Source organism: Euleptes europaea, chromosome 18, assembly GCF_029931775.1.
Source record: "Euleptes europaea isolate rEulEur1 chromosome 18, rEulEur1.hap1, whole genome shotgun sequence".
In the NCBI taxonomy this organism is placed as follows: Eukaryota; Metazoa; Chordata; class Lepidosauria; order Squamata; family Sphaerodactylidae; genus Euleptes; species Euleptes europaea.
Window position 1 is genome coordinate 12,167,250 of NC_079329.1, and position 20,747 is coordinate 12,187,996.

At 47.6% G+C, this 20,747-nt stretch overlaps 1 protein-coding gene across 1 annotated transcript; it reads right to left on the reverse strand.

Annotated features, from left to right (window-relative positions):
* Window positions 1–6,779: 6,779 nt before the first annotated feature.
* CACNG8 (calcium voltage-gated channel auxiliary subunit gamma 8) lies at window positions 6,780–18,658 on the reverse strand. The gene is made up of 4 exons (XM_056864027.1): window positions 18,349–18,658; window positions 12,944–13,027; window positions 8,647–8,787; window positions 6,780–7,493 (listed from the first exon to the last, which is right to left on the reverse strand). Exons 1-4 carry the CDS (start codon window positions 18,569–18,571, stop codon window positions 6,850–6,852), a joined length of 1,092 nt encoding a protein of 363 aa, XP_056720005.1. The 5' UTR covers window positions 18,572–18,658; the 3' UTR covers window positions 6,780–6,849.
* Window positions 18,659–20,747: the final 2,089 nt, after the last annotated feature.

A 20,747-nucleotide genomic window follows, 5' to 3' on the forward strand; every position in this document is an offset into this window, starting at 1 on the left:
TGAGAGAACTGCATCCTGGATCCCAGCCTGTGCATCTTGTCATCGGGGCCTACTGTTCAGAACCCGAGAAGGCGGCATTATTCCTGCTTTTCTGAAGGCCTCGCGGTTGCTTGGCAACAGCGCGCGGGGGGGGGGCACTCGCCTGAAAGCCCCTTCTGTTGGCGCTGCCAAGCTGGCAGATTTCCCAAGAGAACCAGGGCTTGGAAGAGGGCAGGGGAAGACGGCGGGACGTCAGAATCGAGGACTGAAGATGTTAAGTGAAAATTTGTGGAGGGCAAAGTGGCCATTTTGGGATGTTCATCCATGCAGTTACAAGCAGGCTGGAGCATCTGGTGCCAACGTCCCTGCGGGGTGAGGGGGAAGCAAGACAAGCTGAGCGCTCGGCACAGACTGATCAGAGGAAAGGGCTGATGTGTCGTGAAAGGGTAGCTTTTTGCAGGGGGAGGGAGAGAGGTGGAAGGATGGGAACAGCAGGGGGCGCTGTTGCAGGCAGTGAGATTCACGCGTGGTACTGCTGGTGGTGGTGGTGGAAAGCCGTCACCGCTGACTTATGGGTTTTCAAGGGGAGATGTTGGAAGTAGGGTTGCCAACCTCCAGGTACTAGCTGGAGATCTCCTGCTATTGCAACTGATATCCAGCCGATAGAGATCAGTTCCCCTGGAGGAAATGGTCGCTTTGGCCATTGGACTCTATGGCATTGAAGTCCCTCCCCTTCTCAAACCCTGCCCTCCTCAGGCTCTGCTCCAAAAACCTCCCGCCGGTGGCGAAGAGGGACCTGGCAACCCTAGTTGGGAGGTGGTTTGCCATTGCCTGCCTCCGCATGGGCTGAGAGAGTTCTGAGAGAACTGTGACTGGCCCAAGGTCACCCAGCAGGCTTCATGCGGAGGATTGGGGAATCGATAGAGATCAGTTCACCTGGAGAAAATGGCCGCTTTTGGCCATTGGACTCTATGGCATTGAAGTCCCCCCTCCCCAAACCCCGCCCTCCTCAGGCTCCGCTCCCAAAATCTCCAGGTATTTCCTAACCCGGAACTGGCAACCCTACAGATGAGGTGGGTTGAAGTGATTGTCGCAGAAGCAGGAGCCTGCAGTTTCTCTTCTTTTCTCCTCTTCATCGATGGGGGGATGGGGGTGTGGGCAGTTTTACCCCACCAGCATGTGGCCCAGGTAGGGTTGCCAGCTCCAGGTTGGGAAAATACCTGGAGATTTTGGGGGTGGAGCCTGAGGAGGGGAGGGTTTGGGGAGGGACTTCAATGGGGCATAATGCCATAGAGTCCACCTTCCAGAGCAGCCATTTTCTCCAGGTGAGCTGATCTCTGTCGCCTGGAGATCAGTTGGAATAGTGGGAGATCTCCAGCCACCACCTGGAGGTTGGCAACCCTAGGCCATGGGCAGCTGCCCCCATTACTCATTGGCTAAGACTGCCCCTGCATGGAATTTCAAGTGCATTGCAATTAGACAGCAGGGGGGTGGTGGGGAAATTCTCTGTTTTCTTTTCGATAAAACTTGATTGGGTGAAGCCTGGCCCGCATTTTCCAGATTCTGGCTAAAACATAGGGTCGCCAGGTCCCTCTTCAGTGCTGACGGGAGGTTTTTGGGGTGGAGCCTGAGGAAGGTGGGGTTTGGGGAGGGGAGGGACTTTAATGCCATAGAGTCCAATTGCCAAAGCGGCCATTTTCGCAAGTGAACTGATCTCTATCAGCTGGAGACCAGTTGTGATAGCAGGAGATCTCCAGCTAGTACCTGGAGGTTGGCAACACTACTAAAACAGCATCTGGAAAACACGAGCAAAACGCACTGGGAGAGTGAGGCAACCTCTGATGGGCGGAAAAGGCATGCATAATCAAAAGGAAGCCCCTAAGCAGTTGGTGGGGGTGACCGTGGGGAAACCTCCCTGCATAAAAGGCCACTGAATGAGTTACCTGTTGGTGTGGTGGGCTCTCCATCATGGAAGGTCTCCAAGCAGAGGCTGAACAACCATTTCTCCAAAATGACCTAGTTTGGGATTTCCGGCACTGAATTGGCAGTAGATAGGCTGTAAATGCCTTGCTATCTCTATGGCCATTTATGCAGGGTCTATTTTGATGTTCGTTCAAAGCACCTTTTTTAAATCCGACCGTTAAAAGGCCTATTCATGGTCCCGATGCAAGAGGAGAAACTCAAACAAATTCCACCCCCCACTTGCCTGCTCCTTTGTTCGCATAGCCATTAGCAATAGTGGTTTGCATAGCTAAGCCTCGGCTGTGATTCTGCATGCTTCCTTCAGTGACTGCTTCGATGTGGGGATGGAGCAAACACAAAAGGTCACATTAAAGGAGCTCTTAAGAAATGCGAAGCAGGTATGCGCCGGCTTTGCAGTGACATCTGGAGTGACGGTTCAGCATGAAGAAATAAAAAAAATATGCGGGGCACTTCAGACTGGAACGGTCTACTAATTACCAAGCATAAACAGCCTATGATTTTGTTTGTGCCCTGGCACTCAAAAGTAAGGCGGATACAAACCAGAAGGTGCACGTGGGATTTTTCATCCAGCTATCCACAATCACCGAAACCATTTATTACAAAAATTAGGTAGGCTTTTTCAAAATTCCCGGAACATATTTTGGTCTCCTCTAGTAAGTAGCCCAAACCAGCAGGTTGATACCAAGCAGTAAATATGAACACATAAACACATGAAGCTGCCTTATACTGAATCAGACCCTTGGTCCATCAAAGTCAGTATTGTCTAATCAGACCGGCAGCGGCTCTCCAGGGTCTCAGGGTGAGGTCTTTCACATCACCTACTTGTCTAGTACCTTTAACTGGAGATGCCGGGGATTGAACCTGTGACCTTCTGCATGCCAAGCAGATGCTCTACCACTGAGCCACAGCCCTCCCCAATATGGGTGTGGCATTCTTCCTCACAGAGCTCCATTTTCCTTTCCTTCAATAACAGCCTCCCCTGAAAATATTTTCATAGGACTTTATTTGAAAGGTAGATTCCAGTAAAAATCCATGCATTTTTTTTGTTGCTATTATGACAGACTGTTTTTGTTTGCTTGATTCCCCCCCCCATGAGTTTCTCTTCTTTATTCACCAGTAATTAGCTCAATCAATAGATTTTGCCAATATTTTTCTAGGATTTTTAATTGCCTTTTTAAAATACGAAACCCACTTTATACAGAAAAGTTGGAACGAATGATGCTTTCCCATTGAACTGTATTCTCTCCCTGTATTTCTCTTACAAAATTTTAAAAAGTCCGCTTTCTTCTCTGCAAATATTTCCCTTTGATCTCTCATTGCCACATAAAAACTATGAAAGAAAAAAATCCCTTCCCTCCCTTTATAAGTCTACCCTTTCCCCAAATTATACACTTTCATTAAAACAAATGAAAAAAAATATTATTCCTTAAAAGGCTAGAATAAACAGTAAAGAGACAGTCACAGCTTCTAACTGTTTTTCAGACATGGCTTTCCCAAAACATTAGTTACTAACAGAAGAGAGTTTGTGTCCAATACACTTATTGGTAAGAAGTATTTCTATTATAAAAAACAGTTAATTTACTTGACGTTTTAGATACTCTCCCTGGCCATGTGGTTTGTTCAACCTTATTGTACTCAGGAAGTCGGTATTTCTTTGTGAGTTTCATTCCCCAGTTCTGCAGCCGCAAAATTCCAAATCAAAATTTCTCACTCAGAATTATGGGAAGTGGTTAGCAACCTAACACTATGCATGTTTTCTTAGCATTAAGCCCCATATCATCCAGTGGAATTTATTCCTAGTTGGTGTATTCAGGATTGCACCCTAAATCAGTGTGATTTTTCTATGTCAGTTTCTGAACTGTTATTTACCTTCCCGTTATTTACCTTCCCACATTCTGTTCCGTTGGTTTTTCTCATTAGGGTTGCCAACCTCCAGGTACTAGCTGGAGATGTCCAGCTATTACAACTGATCTCCAGCCGATAGAGATCAGTTCACCTGGAGAAAGTGGCCGCTTTGGCAACTGGACTCTATGGCATTGAAGTCCCTCCCCAAACCCCACCCTCCTTAGGCTCTGCCCCAAAAACCTCCCGCTGGTGGGGAAGAGGGACCTGGCAACCCTATTTCTCATTCATGAAAAGAAGAGGGGTTGGTTTTTATATGCCGATTATATCTATCTTTTAAGGCAAATCAAACCAGCTTACAATCTCTTTCCCTTCCTCTCCCCACAACAAATACCTTGTGAGGTAGGTGGGGCTGAGAGAGTCCTGAGAGAACTGTGACTAGCCCAAGGTCACCCAGCTGGCTTTATGTGGAGGAGAGGGGAAACCAACCCGGTTCACCAGATTAGCGTCTGCCGCTCATGTGGAGGAGTGGGGAATCGAACCCAGTTCTCCAGATTAGAATCCACCGCTCTTTAACCACTACACCATGCTGGCTCTCAAGAAGAAGAATTTGGACTTTAATCGCCTAATTTTTATTTTTTACGTTTAATTTTTGAACTCTGCCTTCTCCTCCCCTTCCCATCCTGTGAGCCTTTAGATACAGTGACCCGCTTTTGTTAATGTCAATTTAGTGTAACCATCCCTGAGTCTGTGTTTTAGGGTGGTTGTAAAAAAAGAAAGAAAATAAAATAAAAATCTGGCACCCCAATGGCAGCTTGCGTAGAATAGGCTTGAAAACTCTGGATCCTGATGCAACTGGTCCCGCTCTTTTCCTAGGTGCAGAAGAGGCGCTCCAGCCCCAAACTTACACAGCAGGAAATAGACTAGTGTGGGAATCTGTTTCTAAAAGGAAGAGGGAGCGTAAATTCTGCAAGGGGCCACACAGGGCCCGGCAGCACACAGATCACAGATATCCGTGTGGATTGGCAGTGAGGATCTGCAGATCCATTTCTCCATGCGCAAGGTAAGAGCAGCAGCGCAGCGTAAGGGAGAGGACGTTAGAACCTTTTCGGGAACAGAAGTATCCCTGTTTCATAAAAGTGATTTGTTCCCCAGTGGGGATGAGTTTCACTGGGGGGGGGGGGGGAGGAAACAAACCAGCCAGTAACTGGCCACAAAAGATCCATTTCTGACAGAAACTAAATAAATCAAGTCCTAAGGAACATCACAATCATTTTGCCTAATCTCCTGTCTATGTATGCGTGTGTATATTTATATATTTATAATACATGTAAAAATTCTCCCTAGGAAACTAGTTGAGGGTGTAAGGTTGAGGATGAGCAGAGGTGTAATCCATCGGTTGCTTCTTGTTTGGTTTTAAGTTTCTTCTTTCAGAAATGGAAAAGAAGAGAAAAATATATTCCATATATATATGGAATCCATATATATATATATATATATATATATGGATGGGTGAGACAAAAAATTGAGTCCGTAATGGCGAACGTAATTTCGCAAAAGGGCGAGGGATGCCTGTTTAAACATCAGGGACCCGTCCTCCCCAGAGGCAGCCTAATCTCAAGAACAGCTATGGCTCAGGGTTTGGAAACGGGCCGAAAGCTAGACAGACTTTGGTCAAAGATGTACTTAGGAGATGCGGCAAAGCCTAATGGATTAGAAATACCTCTGATCACCAGCAGGGGACAGTCGGTCCTTTTAGATTTGTCAAGAAAAAAAAAACCCTTTCAAAAATTTTCTGCACTCTATTTTGGCACAAACTTTTGTCAGCCCTTAATTAAGCTGCAGCGAAGGAGAAGAGAGGGTTCCCTTACACTGGCTGAGGAACAAAACACCCTCTTGATCTACGCTGCAGCCCCAAATTTGGCACAGTATGCTGTGGAAGCCATCTTGTAAAAGGCTTATGAACAGAGGAGTCTGGGCTTTCATTTGTACATGCTGCTTTCAGCCCCTTAGGCCCTGTCCCCTCTCACAGGATCCTGGGATCATGGCTGTTCCACTATAGATCTTAACCAAGTAGGCAAGAACTCCCCCAAGCCCCACTGAGATACAACGGCACTCCTCATTCTAAAGCCCAGTGCAGAAAATACCCATTCTGGTTATTCTGGAAGTGCCTGCTTGAAAAAGGAGAGTGATTTTTTGTTTTGTTTCTGGTTATAGTAGGAATATTTGATCCCTGCCACTTATTTCATGAAAAGCCCGTTGGTGGACTTACTCCTCCATCTCTTTCCCACAAGATGTGAGATATGTACTCAGGTCCCAGTGGTGGGTTAAAAAAGGTGATGTGAGATCATGAATAGATGGGGAAATAGAGGAACAGACAAACAGATGGAGAGATAAACAGTGAGAGGAAGGAAGATAAGATAGTGGAAGAAGAAAGAAAAGGAAGATATGAAAAGGAAGAAGAGAAAAGGAAGAAGGAAAAAGGAAGATAAGGAAGTGGAAGAAGAAAGAGAAAAGGATGTAGGAAAAAAGAAAGGTAAGATAGTGGAAGGAAAAAAAGGAAGATACGAAAAGGAAGAAGAAACAGAAAAGGAAAAAGGAAAAAGGAAGATAAGGAAGTGGAAGAAGAAAGAAAAGGAGGAAGGAAAAGGAAGATACAAAAAGTAAGAAGAAAGAGAAAAGGAAGAAGGGAAAAGGAAGATAAGAAAGTGGAATAAGAAAGAGAGAAAAGGATGTAGGAAAAAAGAAAGGTAAGATAGTGGAAGAAGAAAAGAAAGGAAGCAAAAGCAAGATAGTGGAAGAAGAGAGGGAAGGAAGGAAGGAAGGAAGGAAGGAAGGAAGGAAGAAAGGAAGGAAGAAAGAAAGAAAGAAAGAAAGAAAGAAAGAAAGAAAGAAAGAAAGAAAGAAAGAAAGAAAGAAAGAAAGATGGCCTGCATGGGTGAACTGTTTGCTCGCTTCACAACTCTCCGACTCTCCCTTCATACTTCGAGCGGTGCCTTCCCTTCATGTTTCCTTCCTGTGCCCTCTCCTCTCTTAACTCTGCCCCTACACTGGCGTTGTCTTCCTGTTGAGCGTGTTGGTGTTTGAGGAGGCATCTTTACCCAGGGTGCCAGTAGCCCCTGCTACACCAGGCCCGGTCACTGTGACAGTGACGCCAGGGTCCTTGGGGAAGGTGTTGTGCAGCTGCAGGAACCCACCACCGGTACCGGTGGCACTTGCCGCTGCCGCGCCCGTAGATGGCGTTTCACTGGCACCACCATAGAGCGAACTGACGTTGGCTTTGGAGGGGTCCCTCGATAGTGTGTACATGGAGATGTCGGTGGAAGGGAAACCCTTCAGGCCGACCGGCGAGGTTTCTCGAGACTGCGACGGTTCGGTGGAGCGGGAGCTGGAGCGTGACCGGCGGCGGTATCGGAAACGGTAGCTGGGCAAACGCAGTATCGCCGAAGACGAGGAAGAAGGGTTCTTCAGCAGCTCCGTGCGGCTCTTGCAGTGGGCTTCCCGGTTCTTCTCGATGTATATGTTGACGGCTAGTACCCCAATCATCTCAGCCAGAATGAAGGAAAGGCCACCAAAGTAAAAGGACCAGCCGTAGGAGTAGTGGCTTTTCTTCTCATCGTCACGTTTTGTGCCGGGGTCTCCAGCGTTGGCTGAGATGTAGACAATGACACCGATGATGTTGCTGAGACCTGAGGGTGTAGAAATAAGAGACAGTGAGATGAAAGATGTCTGATGGATGGAGGTTTGCCAACCTCCAGGTACTAGCTGGAGATCTCCTGCTATTACAATTGATCTCCAGCTGATAGAGATCAGTTCACCTGGAGAAAATGGCCACTTTGGCAATTGGACTCTATGGCATTGATGTCGCTCCCCAAAGCCCGCCCACCTCAGGCTCTGCCCCAAAAACCTCCCGCTGGTGGCGAAGAAGGACCTGGTAACCCTACGGATGGATGAAATAAGTGGTGGAGGTGACTGAGTGAAAAGATGTGTTCAAGAAAGGAGAAAATGGCAGATGTTTTGGAGTTCATGGGTGGTTTGTTGGACAGGAGGACAGACTGATGTGTGTGTGGCAGCTAGAGGAGGGTTTTATTTCACTTTTTGGTTTTCTTTATTTACAGCGGACTGCTGAGACTCAAGGCAGATTAAACAGTATAAAACAAGGCAATCAAGCAGCATAAGAAAAATGTAACAGGATGAGGAACACAAAAATTAGAAACAACGCAAGAAGCGTAAGACATGATATGACATGGAACTGAAGGAGAAAGTGGTATGACAAGATTCATAAATATATGGAGGGAGGAGTGTAAGAGGGAGATGGAGATGGATAGAGGAGAGAACCTCAGTGGGTGAATGGATGGATGGTTGAAATATAAGAAAAGACAGAAGAAGGGTGAAGGCCAAGCAGGAGTGAAAGATAAATACATATGGCATGGTGAGAAAGAAGAAGAGTTGGTTTTTATATGCTGACTTTTTCTACCACTTAAGGAAGAATCAAACCGGCTGACAATTGCCTCCCCTTCCCCTCCCCACAACCGACACCCTGTGAGGTAGGTGAGGTTGAAAGAGCTGTGACTAGCCCAAGGCCATTCAGCAGGCTGCATGTGCAGGAGTGAGGAAACACATCCAGTTCACCGCAGAGAGGGATGGATATGAAAACCCAGTTAGATACATAGACTACTAAAGAGAGGGGGAGAAGAAGGGATGGATGATCAGAGAAAACAGATTGAAGGATGGACAGAGAGATCTTTCTGTCAGTGAACTGACCAGGAAACCTTCAGCCTACTGATCTGGATTTCAGAACTCGAGAGGGATTCTGCGTGCCCTACCGTGTCCATCACTCACCTGCAGCAACGAACAGGATACCAGCCCCGAGGATGATGTTGCGCTTGGACTTGTAGACGCGACTGGCAGCCACGCAGAAGCCTCCCAGCAGAAGCAGGATGGCGCTTAGGATTGGGAAGATGCTTGAGGCTCGTACCACTCCTGCAGGGAAGTGACAGTTATTAGAGGGCTACAAAGCAGCGGGTCCCAATTCCCCAAGAGCAGAATCTGATTAAACGTGCGGCCACATCTTTTGTTAAGTGGCACCGCTTCATACTTCAGCCAGGAACTGCATATGTGAACAAGATCCCACCATCCCACCACCTATAAAAGATTCTCTGCACATAGAAATGTTAGCTTGTCACTGAAAAGGGTTCTGGTAGAGTTGCCAGCTTTCAGGTGGTGCCTGGACATTTCCTGGAATTACCTGATCTCCAGGCTACAGAGATCAGTTCCCCTGGAGGACATGGCTGCTTTGGACTTTATGGCGCTATACCCCGCTGAGATCCCTTCCTTCCCCAAATCCCAGGTTCCACCTGGGTTCTGGGCTAATCTTCCGCCTCACAAACTAGAGAGCTTTTTAGATGCAGGGAAGAGTTCCATTTGTATCTTCTCTAAGTGGAGCAGCCCACTTAGAGAAGATACACAATTGGGAAACAATTCTAGAGCAGTGGTTTTTTAAGTGTGTTCCTGGGGTCTGTGAAATTCCATCACAGATCCCTCAGGGAGAAGATCCAGAGTGGTGGGCAAGCTTCCCAGAGAGAAAGCTTGCTTGCATCCAGTTTTCCCTAGCAAGGTGCAGATGCAAGAGACACCCAGGAGTGGGGCTGTGGCTCAGTGGTGGAGCATTTGCTTGGCATGCAAAAAGCCCCAGGTTCAATCCCCGGCATCGCCATTGAGTAGTAAGCAATCTGGTGGTAGGTTGCCAGTCAGAACAGATGGTACTGACCTTCATAGACCGATGGTCTGACTCAGTAAAAGGCAACTTCATGGTTTTCAGCCAGTGTTCTCGTTACACACGGGTGGATAAGTGAAACTGAACAACTTTGGTCTGTGTCCTCTGTGAACTACGGGTCAGACTACATGATATGATTTTTAACTTGTTGGGTCTATGTTCCCAAAAGCGACCCAGGAGTTCCTTGGTGGTTTCCCATCCAAGTACAAACCAAGGCCTAGCTTGTTTAGCTCCTGAGATCAGGCTAGCCTGGGCCATCCAGTTCAGGGCTGACATGAATTAGTTTCACCTTAACCACCCTATAAGAGAAGATAACCTGTTTTGTTTGATTTGCTTGGGACTGTAAGAAGCCTTGAGCTGACAGATACATGGAATGCTTGTCCCAGGGTGACATAACCTGTTAAATGCATCAGACTAGGGACAGGGAGGGCTGGATTGAAATCTGTACTCAGTCGTAACACTTACTAGCCATCCTAGGGCCAGGTTCTCTCTAGGGTTGCCAGGTCCCTCTTCACCACAGGTAGGAGGTTTTTGGGGCGGAGCCTGAGGAGGGCAGGGTTTGGAAGGGGAGGGACCTCAATGCCATAGAGCCCAATGGCCAAAGCGGCCATTTTCTCCAGGCTAACAGATCTCAGGAGCCCCGTGGCGCAGAGTGTTAAGCTGCAGTACTGCAGTCAAAAGCTCTGCTCACGACCTGAGTTCGATCCCGACGGAAGTCGGTTTCAGGTAGCCGGCTCAAGGTTGACTCAGCCTTCCATCCTTCCGAGGTCGGTGAAATGACTACCCAGCTTGCTGGGGGTAAAGGGAAGATGACTGGGGAAGGCACTGGCAAACCACCCCGCAAACAAAGTCTGCCTTGGAAACGTCGGGATGTGACGTCACCCCATGGGTCAGGAATGACCCGGTGCTTGCACAAGGGACCTTTACCTTTTTAACAGATCTCTATCGAGATCAGTTGTAATAGCAGGAGATCTTCAGCTAGTACCTGGAGGTTGGCAACCCTAGTTCTCGCTCTTAACTTCACCATCTTCTTAGGGTTGTTGTGCGGAGGAACATATCACCCTGAGCGTCTTAGGGAAAGTGAGTGCAATGCATTTGAGAAAACGGATTGCCTCAGTGCTTTATCAGCTGATTTTAATCCATTCCCTCTCCCCACCCTACCGAATTGTCATACACCATATGTATCTTTAATAAATCCTCCTTCCCCAAAAGAAAGAAATTCTCAAGCCTCATGACAGCGTTCCCAACAGTAAAAAGAAAACATGGACAGGTGACTCCTAACTCAGCCAAATCAAAATGGATTTTCACAGGGACAACCAAGAGAACTCTTTTTTGCCTCCAGGGTTTTTGTCAGTTCCAAAAGCTGAGCTTCGGTGCCTCAGCTGTACTGACGCTGGGCAGGAGGAAGGCAAAGATGGAGCTTTGCAGGGTTTTTTTTTTGCTTGTTTTTTTAAAAAAAGGAAAATGTGCAAAGGCTTTACTCCCTTGCAAAATGTCGGGAATATTTTGTTTGCAGCCTTTATTTACGAAAGAAGGAGCCCTCCTCTCAGGGTTGAGAGAACTGATTTAGGAAAAGTGGAGGATGTACAAAAAACCAGAGCAACTGTCAAAAAGGATTTCCATGCTTAAATGCTTAAACAACTCGATTAAAAAGAACTGCGGTTTTTTTAAAAAAATGTGAAGATGAAGTTAATTTGCAAGACAGACTTCAGCCTTTTCACAGCCTGAGTCAAAATGACAAAGGGTACAAACTACGCTCCAACCGTTTGGGAAAGGTGATGAGAAATTTGTTAAAATCCCTAATCTTACGCATGGACCTACAATTCCCAGGGTTCCTGGGGGATGGTAGACAGAATGAGACCTGGAACAGTTTGAGAGGTACTGTGGCGTAGTGCTTTAGACTGAGAGCTTAGCCAGATGTGACGTTGTACGGATTAGGATCTGGGAAACCCAGGTTCGAATCCCCACTCTGCTATGGAAACTTGCTGGGTGACCATAGGCCAGTCACAAACTCTCAGCCTCGACCTTGGCAAGTATTTGGAAGGGAGGCCTCCAAAGAATACCAGGGTCGTGACGCAGAGGCAGGCAATGGCAAACCACTTCTGAACGGCTGTGACTTGACGGCAAAAGAAAAAATGCCTGAGGCAATCACGACATCCTTGGCCAGCAAATTCCACATTTTAATCGTTGGGTAAAGAAGTATTTCCCTTTGTTTGTCCTGAATCTACTGTCCATCAGCTTCACTGGATGCCCCCGTGTTCTAGTATTTTTGATCAGTGCTTCTTGCTGACAAACCGCAGGAGTCTAAAAAGGGGTTCAGGGCAGGGAATAAAATGGACATTGGGCTTCTTTTCCTTTTGTTTTGTTTTTTTGTTTTGTTTTGCAAAACCAAGACAAAAACACATTTGGCCCAAACCTTTATTTGAGGAGTAATTAGTACTCTGGACCTGATCTTGATATTCCAATTGTGGGGAGAAAAGACAATTAAAACAACAACAACAAAAAACAAAGCCATGCTTCAAAATTGGGAATTCTTAGGCCGTTTATGCTTGGTAATTACCATCAAATTCCAGGCTGAATATATATATATTTAAAATATATATATATATTTTAAATTTCTTCGCACTGAACCATCATTCCGGCCATCACTGCGAAGCCGGGGCATACCTGCTTCGCATTTCTTAAGAGCCCCTTTAACGCAACCTTTTGTATTTGCTCCACCCCAGCATCAAAGCATTTACTGAAGGAACCATGAAAAATCACAGTCCCAGCTTAGCTATGCAAATGACCATTGCTAATGGCTATGCAAACGAAGGAATGAAGGAACAGGGGAGTGGGGTGGTGGTGGAGGAATTTGTTTTTCTTCTCTTGCATCAGGACCTTGAATAGTCACTTTAAAGGGCGGATTTTTAAAAAGCAGCTTTGAGTGAGCATCAAAACCGACCCTGCATAAATGGCCTTAGAATGTCTGGTCCAGCTAGGTCTCCAGAGATGCTGCTGCATCCTTTCCACTTGCAGGTAATCCCCTCGGCACCGAGACCCAAGGTTGCTTCATCTGCAGTACGACAGACTCCAGGGAACACCCCCCCCCCAAAAAAAAACCCCGACACCAACTGCATCCCTGTTGGAATGTAATCGCCTCCAGGAAACTACTAGCACCGGGAGCTGATTCATCCCTTTTGCCGTGTGTAATAGCTGCTGCCCACCACCAAATAAACCCTTCGCTGCTGCTTCGGTTATCACAGCTCCGGCAACCTCTGACATGGAGATTCAGTGGCATTCAAACTCCGTTTCCCCTGGTTACAGAGAACAGTGGAGAGAGGCCAAGGAAGAGGAATGAATAAGCCCCCTATTTATACGTACGTAGGAGGTATTCCGCACTGTCGTGATCATAGTCTGTGTCCTCTGGAAAATGGTTGATTTTCACGCACACCCCTCGCCTCTGCCCTGAAACGGAGAGACAGAAATGACTAGCATCCAAAGTAGGTCTCTCAGCAGAGAGCCAGGCTGTGTTGGCATTTGAATGCAGCGCTCAGGTCCTTGATGCCCTATGCTGCGTTTTCCTATCAAAGCTCAAATCCTTACAGCGGTCAGAATGAAATGGTAACTAGGTCTCAAAACCAGGGACCACCTTGGCTCTAGGGTTGCCAACCTCCAGGTACTAGCTGGAGATCTCCTGCTAGTACAACTGATCTCCAGCCGATAGAGATCAGTTCACCTGGATGAAATGGCCGCTTTGGCAATTGGACTCTATGGCATTGAAGTCCCTCCACTCCCCAAATCCCGCCCTCCTCTGGCTCCATCCCTAAAACCTCCCGCCGGTGTAGGGTTGCCAGCTTCGGGTTGGGAAATACCTGGAGATTTTTGGGGTGGAGCCTGTGGAGGGCAGAATTTGGGGAGGGGAGGGATTTCAGTGCCACAGAGTCCAATTGCCAAAGTGGCCATTTTCTCCAGGTGAACTGATCTGTGTCGGCTGGAGATCAGTTGTAATAGCAGGAGATCTCCAGCTACTACCTGGTGGTTGGCGACCCTACGCCGGTGGCAAAGAGGGACTTGGCAACCCTACTTGGCTCCACTATGAAAGGTCAACCCAGCAAGCCACTCCAGGGCTTGCTGCAGCAGAGCCATGGGAATAAAATTGCCAACTTTGGGTTAGGAAATTCCTGGAGATTTGGGGATGGAGCTGAGGGAGGATGGGGTTTGGGGAGGGACCTCATCTGGGTATGATGCTATAGGTCTTTATGCATGGCTGTTTCACTTGCCGTCACCCCTCTGACGACTTTGGGTCTTTGTTTGGATTATGCATGCCGTTTCCTATCCTCAGAGGTCACCTCACTCCCCACCCACCAATGTTTCCCCACGTTTTGCCCACTTTTTCAAATCTGTGATAAAACAGGTCCCTCAAATTTGAGATAAAACAGACAGGGGGGAGAGCGAGGGGACCTCTGACAGTCGGAAACGGCATGCATAATCAACACAAAGATCCGAAGTCGTCCAAGGGGGTGACGGCGAGCGAAACGGCCATGCATAAAAGACCATAGAGTCCACCCTCCAAAGCAGCCATTTTCCCCAGGGGAACTGATCTCTGTTGTTTGGAGATCAGTTGTAATTCTGGGGGATCTCCAAGCCACACCTAGAGGTTGACAACTCTACATGAGAAACTCTGGAGATTTCTAGTGGTAGGAGGGTGGGTATCATAGGGTTGCCAGGTCCCTCTTCGTCACCGGTGGGAGATTTTTGGGGTGGAGCCTGAGGAGGACGGGGTTTGGGGAGGGGAGGGGCTTCAGTGCCATAGAGTTCAATTGCCAAAGCGACCATTTTTCTCCAGGTGATCTGATCTCTATCGGCTGGAGATCAGTTGAATTAGCAGGAGATCTCCTGCTACTACCTGGCAGTTGGCAACCCTAGGGTACCAACACTGTGCATTCTGATAGGCCACCAGTAATGTGAGTCTTGACTGGCTCATTTTAAGATCTATATAAGATCTGTAGAAGGTGATAGCTGTGGCAGGCGATAGCTTAGGCTTACCAGGTCCGTAGCTCCATCGGCGGGAGCTTTTCAGCAGTGCGGGACACACATGCGAGCCTGGCGCAATGCGCGTGCACATCCCGCACGATGCACGTGCATGTCCCGTGCGACGTGCCTATGCTACTTCTGGGTTTACTCGGAAGCGACACAGGCGCAATATCAATCTCTGCCGAAACTCTATGGTTTCCATAGAGTTTCTGCGGAGGTTGCTAGAGTGTCCGCGTCACTTCCGGGTAGGCATGTTGTACGGTCGCACGTGCATGCGTTGCCCGCCGGCCCTCAGCTGGTCGGCGGGCAGCCCAGTGGATTGGCGGGATTTTACCCGCCGACACCAGGCACTTGGCAACCCTACGATAGGTGCCAGCCCCTTATGCAGAAACAGTGCCAAGCACTCAGTAATGCTGTTGCCACGACACCACCTGTTCCAGCCCTCCACTGGTCGACTGGCCTGTTAATCTCTGCATCAGCTGTGCCCAGCAGGAGGATAATTTGGCCCTCTCTGGGGTGAGGGACAAGAGTAATAGTGGGGGAAGCACAGCCTTGCTCAGTACTAGAGAGTTTAAAGGTAGAAGCGTAGTTGCTAGGTGAGGACGTGGCAACTCTGCTTTCAGTCTTTCATGAACAATATGGCAGCCTGATTACTGCTGTATGGGTTGGGTGAGAGGCAGAGGAGGCGTGGTGCAGGAGATCTGTAATTAAACAGATGGTTTGGATCCGTCCCAGTCTGGTTTCAGGCCCGGTTATGGGACGAAAACGGCCTTGATTGCTAGGGTTGCCACAACTTGCCAGCTCCAGGTTGGGGAATATCTAGAGATTTTGGGGGCCGAGCCTGAGGAGGGCAGTGTTTGGGGAGGGCACTTCAAAGCCATAGAGTCCAACTGCCAAAGCGGCCATTTTCTCCAGGTGAACTGATCTCTATTGGCTGGAGATCAGTTGTAATAGTGTAAATGGCCACTTTGGCAACTGGACTCTATGGCATTGAAGTCACTCCCCTCCCCAAACCCCGCCCTTCTCAGGCTCTGCCCCAAAAACCTCCTGCTGGTGGCAAAGAGGGTACCTGGCAACCCTACATAGGTGGGACCCTGTTTCAACTGGGGCTATGAATGCAGAGGGAGAGGGTTTTAACCCCCCCACACTCACACAGTTGCCAATGCAAATCACACCATACGTCTCCCAGAGCCGCTTGTCAGGGAGAATAGACTAGGTGCCTTTATAGTATAGGGACCCATATACTTTGGCCCTAAGGAAATCTGGAGCAGGGGACCACTTCAAATTAATAACATGTATGTATGTATGTATTTATTTATTTATTTATTTATTCATTCATTCATTTAGCTAGCTAGCTTAATCTAAACCCCACCTTTCTTCCCAGTGGGGACCCAGAACGGCTTGCATCCTTCTCCTCTCCTCCATTTTATCCTCACAACAACCACCATGTAAGGTAGGTTAGGCTAAGAGTGTGTGACTGGCCCAAGATCACCCAGCGAGCTTCCATGGCAGAGTCCCCCAGATCCTAGTCTGACACTCTAACCACTATACAACACTGTCTCTTTATTGACAATTAGTTTGTCCTTATTTTGGGCAGAATGTGAGTCCTGAGGGAGAGCAAGGACCACTGGGGCTCCCTCCAGCATCTCTAACAGTGGTCTTTTATGCAAGGGAGTTTTACCTGAGGTCTGAGGCTCTCTTGATCCACACTTTTCTGTTCCAAATCCTAAAAATGCTATGCATGTTGTTGTTTGCCCTGGAGAAAGTCTTGGGGTTTCCAGAGCACTGTAGAATCCCCAGCAGAAATCCCGAAGCATCTGAGTCCCCGCCCCTTAAAAACACTTCTTTGTAGTTGGGTGTAATGCTTACTGTGAGAAAAACGTCAAACCCCCCAGCTCCCCTCTCCTGCGCTTTGGCTTATGCATGGAAATGGGGTCAGTTTGACCCAGGCTGATCTCAGGGGAGATCGAAGAATCGCGTTACAACAGGATCAGGAAGACCTGGACATTGCACAGGCTGGGCGTGAGATCATCTCTAAGAGATAGAAAACTCATGCAATTTTTTTTTTTAATTTTGCTTTGGCAGCAGCTGCCATCACAGCTGGTTTGCAAATAGGGTTGCCAGCTCTGGGCTGGGAAATACCTAGAGATTTTTTGGGCAGAGCCTGAGGAGGGCAGGGTTTGGGGAGGGGGGGGACTTCAATGCCATAGAGTCCAATTGTCAAAGCGGCCATTTTCTCCAGGTGAACTGATCTGTGTCGTCTGGAGATCAGTTGTAATAGCAGGAGATCTCCAGCTACTACCTGGTGGTTGGCGACCCTATGCTGGTGGCAAAGAGGGACTTGGCAACCCTACTTGGCTCCACTATGAAAAGTCAACCCAACAAGCCACTCCAGGGCTTGCTGCAGCAGAGCCATGGGAATAAAATTGCCAACTTTGGGTTGGGAAATTCCTGGAGATTTGGGAATGGAGATGGGGGAGGATGGGGTTTGGGGAGGGACCTAATCTGGGTATGATGCTATAGGTCTTTATGCATGGCTGTTTCACTCGCCGTCGCCCCTCTGACGACTTTGGGTCTTTGTTTGGATTATGCATGCTGTTTCCGATCCTCAGAGGTCACCTCACTCCCCACCCACCAACGTTTCCCCACGTTTTCAAATCTGAGATAAAACAGGTCCCTCAAAATGCGGGGGGAGAGCGAGGCAACCTCTATCAGCCGGAGGTCAGTTGTAATAGCGGGAGATCTCCAGCTAGTACCTGGAGGTTGGCAACCCTATTTGGAAAGCCAAGGATCTTCACTGTGTGACTGAAGGTAAGCAGTGGCAGCCCTTTTCTGGCTGCGCCCACCATGCTGGGTCAGAATTCCACCGGCACCCGCAAGCTCGAAAAGGCTGGGGACCCCTGGTCTATTCTGCTGCCCATATTCCACCACTCTATTCCCTTGCATATATGAAAGAGGATTTATGTCTCATTTGACATGTAATTCGTGGGCCTTTCCCCCACTGGGCGACTCCTCCAGTAAGGACTCTTCCCCTGAGTGATTCTCAGATAGGCTATGTGCTCGGGCATCAGGAGCAATCGAGACAATAGATCACCTTCTACTACTTTGTGATCAATGGTCTGCACCCAGGGCCCTCTGGATTGCTCCTATCCTATCAAAACATCATCTTCCTGCTGACCCCTGGGTGGTTTCATTACTGATGGGAGACACGGACCCAGAAATAACTAGCGGTGTCGCCAAATATCTGGCAATAGTCCTGTCTTTAAAGTCACGATAAAGCTAAATCATGCGCTAAACAGAAATATTATCAGTGTACTGTCTACATTGCTCCCTATAAAGATATTTGTTTATTCTTATATTTGTAATTTTAGAATAATTTATGAATTCCAAGATTTTAAAGCCATATTGTTTATAACATTTTATCACTCTATGAAATTGCAAATTTTGTTTTTATCTTATGTATCCTTTAAATGTTTTAACTCTCTATGATGTTGTAAATTCAGTTTTTGTCTTATGTACGTTGCGCTCAAGATTTTTGGTCAGATGAGCTTGAAATAAAAGGAAAGGAAAGGACTGATAACTGTTGTTACTTGGTCCAATTTGAAACCTTATTATATTCCTGCTGAGGGCCCAGATGTCCTTAAACTTACTTTGCGTTTGAGGGTGTTCATGTTCATGGCCGTCTCTGACAGGACTTTATCCCAGAATTGAATCTCAAATTTGATGGGAGTTCTTTGGAACGGGTTTCTCACCTTCTAAACAGCATATCCTCCAGAGGCCTGAATGGGTGAGCCCCCCAGGATCCTTCTTGTCCTTCTGGGGAGTTTCCTCAGAAGTGATGTTGGTGGTATTGCAGATGAAAGCACGGGCGTACAGCCAGTAATCTGTGCCAATGGCAATGATCATGAGGCCGAAGGCGGCGAAGGCCCCCACGGTGGTGAGGAGTATCTGGACGCCCTTTTCACACCAGACCATCCTTTCCTCATTCCAGCGCTTAAGTGACTCCAGCTTGGCGGTGAGAAACGAAGCCAGGAGTGACAGATGTAAGCCACAAGGGCCGGCGGTGAAGATGCTTTCAAGGACTCAGAGGAGGAAGGGCCCTGACTTTTGTGGCTGGCTTCCTCTTCTGGTGGGCAGGAGCTGGAACACAAGATGTTGTGAGGGAGAAAACGAGTCTTCTGTTCCAAGTTCAATGTGTAGGTGGAGTCTGGGAAGAAGGAGAGCCTAGGAAGAAGGTTTTACAAGTTGCTGCAAAGTTCTTGGGTGGTTGGATGGGGACCCTGTGAAGAATACTGATAGAGTTTTCTGGATTGCTTCTAGAATATTAGGTTATCTTGGAAGCCCTCTCTTCAGATATTTCAAAGGAACAATTCTAAATGAACTTCAAGTGTCTAGAAAAGAAGTAGGAACCTCTATGGAATTCCTTAGAAAGCGGTTGAGGATGTTTAGAAAAGGTGTGGATGATTTATGAAGTAGTTTCGGATAGGTGTTGGCAAGGTGTTGTGGACTGTTGGAAGATGCACGTTTAGGTAGTTGTTAGTGTGGATTATCAGAAATAGTCTGGAGAGATTCTGGGGAGGTTCTGTATCATTGACAAATGAATCCTGAAGAACTAGTGAAAAACCACCAGAAGCTGCTTCAAGCTATCATCTGAGCATCTACTGGTAGAACTCTGGAGGGCAACTACAAAACACAGAAGATTTTCTGGAAGTCTTCCTTTCTGGAGAGCTATTGATAAATGCCTAAAGAGCTATCAGGGATTCTAGGGTGGGGGGAAAGACCATAGATGACCACTAATAAATCTTCGGAGATCCTATGGAGAGTCTGAAATTGCACATTCAAATATATTTTCTTGTTAAACCGTTGGGTTTCCTAAAAGTCTTTGTACTTTTTAAATCTATACTGCAGCTTCAAAAAAGTTTTCAAGAGCATCTGGGGTCAGTTTCTTTGCTTCAGTTCCACTTGGTTTTCTTGCTTTCCTGTTGTCCTTCTTTGGGATTCTTCTTGGTTTGGGGGGGGGGGACCTTGTGTTCCAGCTGTTTGGTTTTAGGCACTCGTTGGTTCACGGGGTCAGACGGCTGAGAATCCCTCCGTTTCCCTGACTCAGCTTGATATGGAGCCAACTAGCTCCGTTAACAATATGGTTTCTGGACAAAGAAACAAAAGAGAGGGAAAAAAGAACTGAGCATGAAAGACACATGTAAAGAGCCTTTACCCCAATATCTGATATCCTCAGTTAAAAATAGGGTTTTTTTAACCCCAAGTTGAAGAATGCACATTCTACCTGAAGATCCCATGGTTTGGTGGGTCTCTACAGGTTATATAACAGAGGTCCAGCGGCTCCTTAAGCACTGAGAACATTTATTGCACCAGGAGCTTTTGTGAGTCAGAGCTTAAGCTCAAGAACTTCTAATGGAAGTTAGTTTTTAAGGTGTCGCCGGACTTCTGTTTCATTTGGCTGCAAGAGACTAACAAGGCTACTGCTCTGGGACAATGATGGGTTAGCCTCGAGATGTGTGTGTGGGGAGTAGGGTTGCCAACCTTCAGGTACTAGCTGGAGACCTCCTGCTATTACCTCTGATCTCCAGCCGATAGAAAAACCTCCCACCCGTGGTGAAGAGGGAACTGGCAACCCCAGTGAGATGGAAAATTAGGGCTAAACTGAAAACATCTGTGATGGGTTTTTTTGCTTTTTGTAGTCAACAGCAGCTGCTGGGGGTAGGGTTGCCAGATCCCTCTTCACCAATGCCAGGAGGTTTGGGGCAGAGCCTGAGGAGGGCAGGGTTTGGGGAGGGGAGGGACTTCAATGCCATAGAGTCTAATGGCCAAAGCGGCCATTTTTTCCAGGTGAATTGATCTCTATTGGCTAGAGATCAGTTGTAACAGCAAAAGATCGCCAACTAGTACCTGGAGGATGGCAACCCTAGTTGGGGGGCGGGATAGGAACTGGAGCTATAACCTTTCCCTGTAGGATTGTTAACCTCCAAATGGGGCCTAGATATCTCCTGCTTTCACAACTGATCTCCAGACAACAGAGATTAGTTGCCCTGGAGAAAAGGGTTGCTTTGGAGAGTGGGTTCTATGGCATTGTATCATGCTGAGGAGGTCCCTCCCCTCCCCAAACCCCACCCTCTCCAGGCCCCACACCCAA

What these genes read in the sequence shown, in the direction of transcription:
- CACNG8 (XM_056864027.1), bottom strand. Translation starts at nt 18,571, where the DNA reads ATGGTCTGGTGTGAAAAGGGCGTCCAGATACTCCTCACCACCGTGGGG. An exon ending in GAGGATATGCTGTTTAGAAG is followed by an intron (nt 13,028 to 18,348) that starts GTGAGAAACCCG and finishes TCTCCGTTTCAG; the next exon opens with GGCAGAGGCGAGGGGTGTGC. An exon ending in TATCCTGTTCGTTGCTGCAG is followed by an intron (nt 7,494 to 8,646) that starts GTGAGTGATGGA and finishes CTACACCCTCAG; the next exon opens with GTCTCAGCAACATCATCGGT.